At 37.2% G+C, this 13,418-nt stretch overlaps 1 protein-coding gene across 8 annotated transcripts in view; it reads left to right on the forward strand.

Annotated features, from left to right (window-relative positions):
• FRY (FRY microtubule binding protein) overlaps positions 1-13,418 on the forward strand; it is a 388,433-nt gene that overhangs the window by 321,959 nt on the left and 53,056 nt on the right. For 6 of the 8 annotated variants that reach the window (XM_030563058.1, XM_030563048.1, XM_030563011.1 and 3 more), the window contains 5 exons: positions 1,984-2,145; positions 2,639-2,713; positions 3,862-4,032; positions 7,898-7,906; positions 12,111-12,311. In XM_030563058.1, the coding sequence (XP_030418918.1) occupies positions 1,984-2,145; positions 2,639-2,713; positions 3,862-4,032; positions 7,898-7,906; positions 12,111-12,311 (618 nt within the window). The remainder of the gene's footprint in view (positions 1-1,983; positions 2,146-2,638; positions 2,714-3,861; positions 4,033-7,897; positions 7,907-12,110; positions 12,312-13,418) is intronic. The other 2 variants (XM_030563012.1, XM_030563038.1) reach the window with 1 other exon arrangement.

The following is a 13,418-nucleotide window of genomic DNA, read 5'->3' on the forward strand; positions in this document are numbered from 1 at the left end:
TAGACGTTCGTAGGGTGCTCGCATTTTATATCGAGCGAACAAAGCCCTTCTATAAAACACCCCAATTTTTCGTCGCGGTCGCAGACCGAATGAAGGGCCTACCTGTCTTCTCCCAGAGGATTTCATCTTGGGTGACATCGTGCATCCGCACCTGCTATGACTTGGCTCATGTTCGGATGAGCCACCTTACTGCGCATTCTACCAGGGCTCAGGCTTCATCTGCGGCTTTCCTGGCTCATGTACCCATCCAGGAGATATGTCGTGCAGCTACTTGGTCCTCGGTCCACACCTTTGCGTCACATTACGCATTGGTTCAACAGTCCAGAGATGACGCGGCATTTGGATCAGCAGTTCTACATTCTGCAACATCTCATTCCGACCCCACCGCCTAGGTAAGTCTTGGGAGTCACCTAATTGGAATCGATATGAGCAGGCACTCGAAGAAGAAAAGACGGTTATTCACCTTTGTAACTGTTGTTCTAAGAGATGTGTTGCTCATATCCATTCCAAACCCGCCCTCCTTCTCCTCTGTCGGAGTAGCCGGCAAGAAGAAACTGAAGGGCCGTTGGGTCGGCAGGGGTATATATCCGGCGCCACTTGAGGGGGCGACCCAGCCGATCCACCAAGTGTTGCTAGGGTAAAAATCTTCCGACGAACGTGCACGTGGCACATGCACACCTAATTGGAATGGATATGAGCAACACATCTTGAAGAACAACAGTTACAAAGGTGATTAACCATCTTTTATTCACCCTGTGCAGTAACTGTAGTTCTTCAGGATGTGTCCCCCTATAGGTGCTCCACTATCAGCCCTCTTTCCCCTCTGTGTTGGAGTTTTCATCTGAGGCTTGGCAGTGGAGAAGGAATTAAGGATGGTTTGCCTGCGCAGCCTGATATAGTGTCAGTGCAGGGCACAAGGATATCAACAGTGAATGTCCAGGCTGAACAGACACTGCTAATGAAAATCTCCCATTGAAGGCGCATGGGCTGCACACACACCTGAAGTGGAGCACCCCTAGGGACACACTATCTTGAAGAACTACAGTTACTGCACAGGGTGATCAACCTCTCTTTTTGGTTTTGGTTTCAACTTATTTTTTAAGAACATGGGGTTCCAAGGGGAAAACTCTTAAAAAAAAAAAAAAAAAAAAAAAAAAAAGGAGGAAAAAAACAAATATATATAGGGCGTGTGTGTGTTACATTTTGCATCTTTATAACTTAGCTGTTGACTTGATTAATTTAAATACAAATTATAATAAACTCTTCTTTTTAAAAATGTACAAAAATATGTTACTTGAGTAACACTGTATTATCTAGTTTCAGACTGGAGTCTTTTGACAGGAGATATTTTGACCATGCAAACATTTACGTACATATTTAACTTTATGGGACCATTCACCTGATTAAAGTTAATCACATGTGTATATGCAGGACTGGAGACTTATTCTTACAACAGCTACTGAGAAACAGGGTTTATAAACGAAACACTACCACAAAAGGATATACTTTTAGTATTTTTCCATAAAGGTTTTCTCACTCTTATTGTCCTGCACTCTCTGAGCACTCTGGCCTGATCCAGCAAAACATTTCAGTATGTGCGTAAGTGCTCTGCTGGATCAGAGCCAGAGTGCTCAGCACCCTGCAAAAAAACCTCTTTAACAGCCTGTGTTAAAATAAGTTTATTTAACAAAATTTTGCTTTTCTCCATTGCCTGTTCAGTAAACTCATTTATTACTGTAAGTTGCTCCTGAATGCTGAGGTGCTGGCATTGTTGGAGGCAGAGACACTGTGAAGAATATATGATGGAAAAAATAAATGTAAAGATTTATATGGGGCTTATAAACAGAATAACAAAAAGTAGGTAAAATGTTGGGCATACCTGTCTTCAGAATGACATTCATCTGCAAGTGAGCTAACAGGTGCCTTTATAAGCTCATTAAAATTATTCTGCATAATGCGGCTTTATTCTCTGTGTTATTTCAGACTCCAATTATTGGGAGACGATATGATGAGCTACAGAGTTCTGCTGGCCGAGATGGTAAACCCCGGGCAGTGGCTGTCACTCGAAGCACTTCCTCAACCTCCTCAGGTTCTAATTCCAATGTCCTCGTTCCTGTGAGCTGGAAAAGGCCTCAGTATTCTCAGGTAGAATTCCTACTAAGTTCCTGTAATGGAGCCCCCTATTCATTACAATATGCCTGCAGCATTGCTCCTGAATGTGACCTTGTTTTGCATTATTGGATTTTGTTAACTGCCAGCTAAAGTAAAAACATGCAAAATATATTTATTTATTTATTGCTACTGTTAAACATATTGGAAATTTGTGATGATTCAAAAACTTATGCATGTGCTTAATTTCAAGATCTTGAGTAGTCTCCGTGAACTTATACATGTGTTTTAGTGCTTTACTAGTTTAGGGCCTAATGGAATGAATAGACCGGTTTTTAAATTTTTTTAAGTACTGAAAAAATATTAGCTGCTCCTTTTATCTATTTCCCTGTATGTATAGTTGCTCTAAAGTATTCCTTTAACATCAAACCAGTGAGTCTCTGATCATAGTTTTTCCTAAAAGCATATCCCTCTGGTTTCCAACAGAATGAATAAACAATGATGCTAAAATTAAAAATGTTTTTTCTAGAAAAGGACAAAGGAAAAGCTGGTACACGTCCTTACTCTGTGTGGTCAAGATGTGGGGCTGAGCAAAAACCCTTCAGTGAGTCTTCCTGCATTGACTGTTTCGTCTTTTGTTGTTTTTGTATCTTTAATTTTAAATATCAAGAATTTTATCTCCCTGAATTTCAGAGGTGTTTTAATTTATTCCATGTCACAAACCCATCATTGTAGGTAGCACAATCTGGCACGTTTCATTTCTCAGCACAAAGGCCAGTGATTGAGCGGGGAGAGTAAACAACCCTCTCACTTTTAGAGGCGGTTCTTCCAGAACAGGTTATGAAGCAGTTCGGTGGAGCACTGTTGGGATGCTGGCACTATCACTGTCCAATCTTTACCTGTTCTTTGGATAGAACATTTTGGTCTCCAGTACTGTCAATATAGCTCCTTTCAGAAGCCCTAGTTTCTGAAAAAGCAAATGAAGATTAGCACCCTTATCATCCCATGAGATAATGATTTTAACATTACTCTTTAAGGAAATGAGTATTGTCTCATGCAGTGGAATGTATAGTGGACTGTTCCAATTTTGTTGGTTGATCAAGGGATTTTTGAAATTTCAAAGGTAAAGATTTATATTTATTTTTTTTTAAATAATGCTTAAACATTTTTAATGCACTATATAAATCTTGAGTACTTTGTGATACATTATTACTATGTCACTCTTGCTATTATGTGGTGGATGTGTTCTTAGTTTGAACAAAACAGGAACCCACAGAATGAATTGTTCTCATCTAAACTGCAGACATTGTTCAATAGGAAGGGAAAAGCTACTGCTGCACGAATTAGTCTGTGTTATGTTTCCTAATCTCTCAACATGCTTAAGCGTGTTTAACTAGAGGTTTTCTGGTGAAAGTATTAACTCATCCCCTTGACAATCCTTTCTGCAGTGGGCTCTTTGAATTTCATTCCCATAAATGTATATAAACATTTAGGCAACATCATTCTGCAGCCTTTAGGAGGTAGCTATTACATTCTTGGACATGTTCCTGCAGCGTGAAGTTGTGTCTTTGTACAAGATTTAATCTCAAGGCACCTGTCCAACATAAATAATAAAAGAGCGTGTTCTAAAAATACCAGCTAAAGGAATTAGGTGTGTACTGGAAATACAGTCTTCTGAATAACCAATTCAGCTTTTACTAACAAGCAACCAGAGGGGAAAGTTTCTCAAAAGAGAAATCTTTTGAATTGTAGGTAATTTTTTCTTCATGTGGTGATTTGGATCTGATTGAGCACCAGACAAGCTTGGTGTCTTCAGAAGACGGAACGAGGGAACAAGAGAACATGGACGATTCAAACAGTGAACAACAGTTCAGAGTCTTTAGGGATTTCGATTTCCTAGATGTTGAACTGGAAGATGGGGAGGTACAGTATATTCTCTATGAAATGGCTTTGCTTAAGTTTTATCTCTGGCTAAAACACAGTTTAACACTTCTTATTATTAAGTAATTCACTCTTTATAACACAAAAATGTAAAGTATCAGAGGGGTAGCCGTGTTAGTCTGGATCTGTAAAAGCAGCAAAGAGTCCTGTGGCACCTTATAGACTAACAGACATATTGAAGCTTCACCCACGAAAGCTGATGCTCCAATATGTCTGTTAGTCTATAAGGTGCCACAGGATTCTTTGCTGCTTTTATAAAAATGTAACTGTATGACTCTAGATTTGATTTTCAATAAACGTATGTATAATGTTCAGAGTTGTGACAGTGGCTTAACATTGGCAAGCTACCACACTTTCCTGTCTGAACCCGCTTTAATACACACTGCAATTACTACTGAAAGGCAAAGCTGCAGTTCTAATGACAACACAAATATCAGGTTTCTGTAACTTTAAGGTGAAATTAAAAGCTTTGAAACACAAGTTGTTGAAGATCCCAAATTGTTAACAAAATATATCTGCAGCTTTTAAGAATTTACATTATAAAACAAAACAGTTTAAAATCAGTTCTTTCATCAGTAACCTGCCAAAACCTGAATTCAAGCCCTCGGGGTTCTGTTACTCCTGCAACAGTTGATGAAATCACTAACATTTGAGCACTGAAAAGGATGCAGTTTCTGCTCTGCCTTGCGTGTCAATTATTTCAAGGCTCTTGCAGGAGCAAAACAGAACCCTGAGGCTTGAAATCAGGACTTGGCAGGTAAAGCCTGTCAGTTCACCTTTAATTACAAATGCTTCCAGGGAACTTCAATCAAATATACATCATTCAGTTGATGGATAAGGTTGTTCTAGTCTTTATTTTGTTTTAGTTTTTTTAAACCATTTAACCCTTGAGCAAACCTGTTCCAACTGGGAATAATCCTTTCCATTTGAATGGGAAGGGACAAGAAATTCATACCCAATATTGTACATGTCTAACAATGTTGCTACCATTTAAAAATTCAGAAACTATTGGTCAACTGTTTCCAACTATTTAAAAATGCAGATCTTTGGCCAGCCTGACAGTTCAGCTGGTAGCGCATCTTGCTACTGCTGTGGAGACCCAGATTCAACATTTATAGCCTCAAGTCAAAAGTGTGTGCAGCAGAGCTTACAAGCCCACTTGCTGGCACATTTCAAGTTGTATTACAAGAAGCAGTCATCCTTCTCCATTGTGAACTCAGGTGTCATAATGCCTGTGATTATTTTTTTTAATCAAGAGATAGAAGAGATAATGAAGGGATGGTGCAGACGTAGTTTTAGTGTGGATTCATGTGTTCAATTGGACTCACAGAAATCATGAAACCAGGGTGGAAAACCAGGGAGACATACACTTTCCCTGGCCAGATAAATAGAGGAGACCCCAGGGGTGGTTGGAGAATGAACGCACCCCTTACTCATCCCACCAGTGGTATTCCTTGTCCCACAGGGCTGAGCCTGTCTCCCATTCTGAATGTTGCAACCTGGTGCACGGGGTCACAGTACCTCTCAGAGATGGCCAGGCCAAACCTAAATGGCACTCACTGCACCTCCACAGAACACCCCTCCCCCCCCACACACTTTAATGTGATTGGCAGCCTCTGCTCAAAAGTGGGCCATAACTGGAAATGCAAAAGTGGTGTCATGCAAGGACTGAGATGCATTGGCAGAGTAGTATGAGGAAGCTTTCACAATGCCAACCTGTAATCTGGTTCTTAAGCCAATACTGTAAGCCCTCACTTTCATAAGCATAAAATTCACTTTCCTTTTTAAAATAAAAATTCCAGGCCCCCAGCCAATTCTGCCATTATCTCTACTGCTGTCCGTGCAGAAGACATCTTTTCCAATAGCATTTTATATCTCAGTTCTTGAAATTATAGGGTCACTCTCCCTGCCAGGCTTCATTCACCCTTACTGTTGTCATTCATGACAGGCATTTTCTTACATAACCATTTGCTCTAAAATGCGGTTATTTCAATTTCAGACCTCATTAGGTAGAATGATAGGGGAAAGAGGCACCTGTATGATATGGCACTTCCCTCTTTGACCTCTTGGAGGAAAGCACTAAATGTCTCACTGGATGTAGATATCTGACAAATAAAAGCAAAATCATTTGCTAAATGTGTTCATGGCTAAACTGAATAGCTTGCAGAAAAAAAATTTAAATGAGTTCTGACTAGATTTACAGGAATAATTTTAATCTGTGGTTGTTAAAATAGAGTTCAAAAACTGTTAGATAGTGATAAAAGACAAAATATTTATGCCAAATAACTTTGTAAAAAAAAAATGTCTGCAGTCATTACAACACATCTTTAAAAATGTATTCAAAATATTACAATGCAATGATAATTTTATTGTAATTTGATCAATTGTCAGATGATAAATTGGCATGAGAATCATGAAAGCAGGATTCCAACCACAGACTGAGATTTGAGAATTGCTGCTTCTTTCCCTTCAGCACTTAAAATCAGATGGAGAAAAAAAGTCAATATTCAGCCAGAGAGCAAAGATTAAAATGTAGACAAACCAATTAGAAAATTATTGTTATTGCTATTAGTAGCACTGCTAAAGTAATGCTTATAGATCCAGAACCAGGTTGGCACTTCATTGTGCTCGGTGCTGTGAAATCTCTGCCACAAAGAGTTTATAGTCTTAATCTCTGATCCTGCAAAGATTTAAGTATGTGCCTAATTTTAGTATTGAGGCCTAAATTAGTCAATATACAATAAAAGGGTGAGGGGAATGGATGTAACATAAACTCAGCAGATTGTGCATTGTTAAATTTTGGCAGACATCTTACAGTTCATAATAATAATAATACTTAATAATAATTAATATAAACATTCCCAACTCTCTGCAAGAGATTAGTCCATGTTATTGAGTAATGGCCATATCATCCCTGGAATCACATGAGCAGCTTCCTTTGAACCAGTGACCATACCAAACATGTAGCAATTACAAAATCAGATACAAAAGGAGGAAAAACTTAATAATGTGTTTAGTTCATCCTGGAAAGGATTCTGCTGTGGTTTTCCATATGTTTTGACCATCCCAGTATTAAACTGCTAATGACAAAGCTTGCTCCTAAACCTTAAACAAAAAAAATCTGTCTTGTGGTACTTGTGGATCAAGTATCCAACATCTCTATTTTTACATAAAGTAAAACTAAAAATACAGATTAAAAAAACCCTTCACTATTTGATAAACTGCTCCACATCTGAAACTTGCAGACCAAGATTTAAGCAAGACTGGAGTTATGACTTTCAGCTTTGAATGCCTGAAAAGAGGGAAGTATAATGGGAAATATATATTTATTTTTAACTATAGCAACATTATTAGGCAACCCAATAATATATTTCCTGTAACTGAAGCCTCACATCATTATGCAATTCAGTGTTTTAAACAAATACAAATAAAGGGCCTTATTCAGGCCTTGCATAAGAGGTGAGAACTATAGTGACTTCATTGGAACTTTACCCACTTACACCTAGTTTAAATTTGGTGTTCATAAACATGAATGAAAAAGTGTTGGAAAGCTCAGACTAGCACAAATGGAGACAGCTATTTTGGAAACATTATATTATAAACAGGTCAGTGCTGGGTGCATTATGCACAGATCACAAGATATGATTGGTATTTAATAAAGATTTAAAAACCAATAACATAGTATTTTATTTTTATTTTTTACTTAACGGTAGCATTACAGAGCTAAAGTTTTTCTGATCGCATTATTTATTACTGTAGGGCAAATGTTTAAGTATGTGGTATCTTTAATACAGTAATTTTAAATAGATTTTTATTTGTTTTTCTATCTATTATATCTGCTATCCAGGAACTTCAGGTAAGATAATGCTATTTGAATTCAGATGTGCAAGTAGATGGTGTGTATTGTTGCAAATTTGTATTATAGAATAATATCATAGGTTTTTTTCTCTTTCAGTTTGTGTGTGTGTGTGTGTACATATGTAAGTGGTGTTTCATGTGCTGCTTTGCCCTAGAAATATTTTTAAAGCTCTAGAAAAAATTGAGTTTAAAGTAATTCAGCTATTTGGAGCTTAACTTCAAATACGTGTGGCTTTGCATTATCAAAGAATATGTGATTTTAAAAATAGAGATTCTAGATGAAATCCCCTCATTTCTAATTTGAGTTGCAAAGTTGGACTCTTTTTTTCTTTTTCAGTAACTGTGCACACAAGTAGTACATAAACACTAAAAAACAGGAAATATGTTTAGTTAATCTGTCACCTTTATATTGTTAAAATGTAGAAAAGTTTTTTGCCTTTGTAGCATTAAATTGCTGATGACTGACTCCTAACTCCCATGTTGAAATTAATAGGGACATTGGTTCTTCTTAGCATGTTGCGAAAACTGGTACATGTGACCTCTTTATAGAAAAGTTTTCAGTAGTCCACAGTTCCCCAGAATTTTGCTGACTATTTATGGTTCTGATCCTGAAAACATATATGTGCTTACATTTACTCATGAGTAGTTCCATTGAAGTCAATGGGACTAATGTGAGTAAAGTTAAGGATGTGCATATGTGGTTTGCGAAGTTGGGGCCTAAGTTTTAAACCTTTAACTTTCTGTAGAAAATTGAAATGACACTGAAAGCTATTAAGAGATCATAGAAAATATTATTTGGAGAGCAAGAAAGCCTCATTCTTCCTACAGCAGTGGTTCCTGTCTCACAGGATTGGCCCTGGCTCCCCATTCTGGGTGTTGTGACCTAATGCATGGGATCACAGCATCTCTCTGGTTTGGCCTGGCTGCACTCCTATCATGCCAGGTCACCACATCCAGAGCAAGAGCTGAGTCAAGCCACCACTACAGAATGAGTATGGCGCAGGCTTGCTCTCCAGCCCCCCTTATGCCTCCTAGCTTCTCTCCTTTAGACTAGGTCTACAACCCTCCTAGAACCTTCCCCACCATTTGGGAAATAGACACAAGCATATGGGCACAAGCATATGGAAAGACACAAGCATATGGAAATACTGTGTTAATCTTAAATGACTAAAACATGTCTAATCTATGTGGACAACACTGTATCTATATACATTGCTATTTGTGTGCAAAGTTAATGGAAACATGTTTTGCCAACACTGCCAGAGAAGCTCTTGTCTGAAACAAGCTTAGCACAATTCCTTCTGGCTTGATTTAGGATATATTCTGGTCTGCCTGGTAGAACTGCTTTTAGTTGTTTTTTTTTCCTCTGACTGCAGAGGTCCCAGTTTCAGTCTGGGTTGTGGTAGTGTTTAGGATGGATACACAATGTGTTCAAACCCAGCCTCCCACACCATAAGATGCTAAGTGATGGAGTACACTGTCGTATCTGGCCATTGTTCAGACGACACAATGATCACATGAACTGATTTGTGTTTGTAACAAGTAGCTTTATGAAAAGTAGACAATAATCTCTACGTGCAGCAAAAGAGAAGTTAATAGCCGCTCAAGGCCATCTTTCCTCCTTGTTAATTAATTATTTTGTGGTGCAAAAATAGTAATCTGTCTACACGCTCCAGGCTGTCACTGAATTCAGTGTGAAATGTGTATGTACCACTGGAAAGATCAGGCCCCAAATATTTTTTATGTGTATCTCACATCTCCTGCAAGCCTCTTCTCTTGTATTCTCTCCTCATTTTAGTGTCTTCATCTTCATAATTTGTTTTCTTTTCTTTTATTTGTCCCACTTTCTCTCCCCCTGTTTTTCCTGATTACAGTTACTGTATGTCACCCTTATTTTTATCTCTCATCCATTTTGTTTTTCTTTTCTTCTTTGAGAGATTCCAAAGAGGAGCAGCAGTGGAAATAAATTAGTGCCTCATTTCTGTGGCAGCAGCTGCAAAGTAAAACTGCTGGATATTATAATGGAAGTTGGCATCATAAAGACAAGGGCATGACGTTAGTCTATTTCTTGTTACTGGATACCTCGTGGAGGAAGAACAACTGGTGCAGTTGTCCTGTAGCCTTCGTGTTGGGGAGAAAAATAATTTTTAACACAAATAAATAGTTTTAAATTATAAAATATCTTTTACAATTCAAGGAGACAGGTTTCCTTAAATGTTGGACATAATTTCTGTTCTTTTCCAACGACCACCTTATTATGTGCTCCCGCTTCCACAATATGAAAGACACAATATTCTGCAATGTCTCGCTTCATAATGGATTCATTGTCATTTTACTGTTGATTGTAGTATATCCCTTAAGTCTACCAAATGTTTCAGGGGGCTGAGCTAGACGAGCATATATTTCTAGAGGTATTTTCTCTTTTCTGCATCTATTTTAAGTTTTGCTTCATCTTTGTTCATGAGAGGTTAGCTTATCGTTGTTGTCCAGAGCTTTTCCTCTGAATATTTATATAACCGTGTTCTTTGCACTAAAAAGCAGTGATTCAAAATGCTTATATATCTTTGCACAAAGTCAGTGACTTATTTTAAAATAAACTTATACTTAACTCATTGCTGCTTATGCCTTTTGCTCTGATTTAGCAAGGTATTAAGCAAATGTCTAACTTTAATTATGTAAGAAGTCCAATGAAACTCAGTGGCATTGCTCATGTGCCCAAAGTAGGTACATGCTGAACTGGGCCTTTTTCACCTATGAAAATGTATTATATTACTCAGGAGTATATTCTAGATGGGTGTGCGACTCTATAAAAACATAATATACTTCATGTGTAATATATAATTTTTTCTTCCCATTTATGATTTTAAGACAAAGATTTTTTGCCAAATTTATATATTTATAGTTATTTCATATTTAAAGGATAATTGTTAACTTGAAGCTGATTCATTTTTTAAAATTCTGGTTTCTTGTAGAGCACCATTTTAAAAGTAGGTTTTGTACTTACTTTTTCTCCCTTTAATCCTTTTTCCTATAATAGCTTTTTTTCTTATGTTGATGTCTTTATTAGGGTCTTTTTAGTAAGAGGGAAAATGATTAAGACCCCAAACCTGTAACTGGATCCAAATTGGAAAACACTTGGCCCTGTGCAGAGCCCCTTTGATCTCAGTGGGCCTACTCACATGAGTAAAATTATTCATATGCTTAAATATCTGCAAGGACTTGATCTTAACTTGCCCATAGAAGGGAATTAGTGAAACCGGCTACACACAAAGTACTGTCAAATGCACCATGTAAACAAATGGGAAAAAACAGTGTGAAATAAATATTTTTTCAGTAACTCTATTCATTTATAACAGTTTTAGATAGTGTTTGCCACTATTGTCTTGATCCTGCAAATACTTACCCATTGTGCTTTAACTCATATTTGCATATATGTGCATAGACTCAGAACCTTAAATAGGAAGAAAATATTCATATACAAATTTGATTTTTAAGTTGACTCTGTGCCTTTTAAAACTGAAATGTTGGTCCATACAAGTCAGCTTACTTCTGGAGAAAAAAATGTCCAGTCTATAAAGAAAAATCAATCATAAGCCTAGAATAAAAATTAAAAAGCTGTGCTGCTTTAGCCATTGCATTGTGCATGCAAAATTAGAGCTGCATTCAAATCTGCCTTAACTTTGCATTTCATTATTGTGGTTATGTTTGTAGTACAGAGAATCTAAAATATTTAACATCGGATTTGCTATTGAAATATTACTATGAACATGTCCTGTTGATTGAGCCTAATGTTTTACAATAACGTTATGGAGGGCGGAAATCTTTTCAAGTTGCTTTAAGATTTTTATTTAACCTGTCACTGTTTCATTGACATTGAGATAGATGTGCATATATGTTCTCCTGGGATTATAAAAGCAAATTTTTAAAGCAGTAAAGCATGAAAAACACTTAGTATTCAAAATAATGAATTCATTTAACTTTTATTTCCATCTTTATTGTTCTTATTTCCAGATGGAGTCTTAGAAAATTTCAGTAGCTTCTGATTACTTTATTACTTAACAAAATTGTGTTCATATAAGATCTGTACTATATTTTTTATATCAAACACATTCTTCTGCTAGTTTAGAACAAATTATTAGTAATTTTGAAAGTAATTTTGTATAATAGTATAGGAAGCAAATTGAGCCTGCGTGTGTTTTCAGGGTGAGAGTATGGACAATTTCAACTGGGGAGTGCGCAGACGTTCCTTAGATAGTCTGGACAAATGCGATATGCAGCTTCTGGAGGAAAGCCAGCTTTCAGGAAGTACACCCAGCCTAAATAAAATGAACCATGAGGACTCCGATGAGTCATCAGAGGAGGAGGACCTAACAACAAGCCAAATATTGGAACATTCAGACCTAGTAAGTAGTTAATTTACAGTTTGTTAAGAATAGATAGATTTTTTAAAATAAACTGATCTTTTAATTTCTTGTTGCTTAAATGCAAATTGATCAACTGGGATGCCAAATGTCATATAACTGAGTGCTTTCTAATGGCTCACTTGTCCTTTAACTGAAGATGGAAAATAATTTTGATGAAAGTACTAAACACAGGAAGTGTCAGATCTGATAAGTAGCACTTTATTCAGCAAAGCTATTAGTTTTGCTTAAATGGCCAATGTTAAATCCTTCAGATGTATAATGTTTATAAAATGTAGCAGGCATCCAATTTTGAAAAATTCACCTTTGGGATGTTTAAATATGAATAAAAAATTGAAAGATTATAAAGTGAAAAGTATACAAGTTGAAACAAGCTAATCAACAGCCTTAGGAAGATAGCATTAGCACAGTGTTTGCATTGCATGCAAATATTAAATGACAAAAAACTTTGTTAATGCAGAGATAAAGTTGCCTGGTATAGCTCAAGCCCTTCCAGAATGTCAAGTACAGCAAAACTCAAACTTCTGGAAAACCAGGAAATACAGAGAGAATGTAAACACCAACACAACCTTAACTGTGTCTGTTCCCCCACCCCTCCCAGACCCAGTGCTGGCAATAGTCACTGGGAATGATCTGCATGCATTCCATCTGCATTCACTGTGTTAAGTGTAACTGTATTGAATGGTGGAGGAGTAAGTTGGAGTAGCTTAGAAGATCTCTGACTGTGATATGAGGATATCTAGGTCTGAGTGGGGTGGAAAGAAGTGCACATGTATCTTGAGGTTCCAGTCTGCATCATTTCAGTACAAAGTTGTGTATGTTGTGTCAGCAGCAGGGCACAGGGATCTTCTTGACATAGGTATTGTCAGTAGTGAGGTGGGATCTGAGAGCAGTCTGTGGATTTAATGATAGAGGAAGGGATAAGTTGAGATAGTATCAAGTGTGAAAGTGTAAAGGGTTTGTAAAAGGATATGAAGTTGTTAAATTTGACAAGTGTGATAATCCGCTGGGGGGAGTAGGTTTAGTGCTTAAATGTAGGGCAAATGCAGGTAGCGCCTGTCCATTACAGTGAAAAGACAGCGTGGGAAT

The sequence above is a fragment of the Gopherus evgoodei genome, chromosome 1, assembly GCF_007399415.2.
Source record: "Gopherus evgoodei ecotype Sinaloan lineage chromosome 1, rGopEvg1_v1.p, whole genome shotgun sequence".
NCBI lineage: Eukaryota > Metazoa > Chordata > Testudines > Testudinidae > Gopherus > Gopherus evgoodei.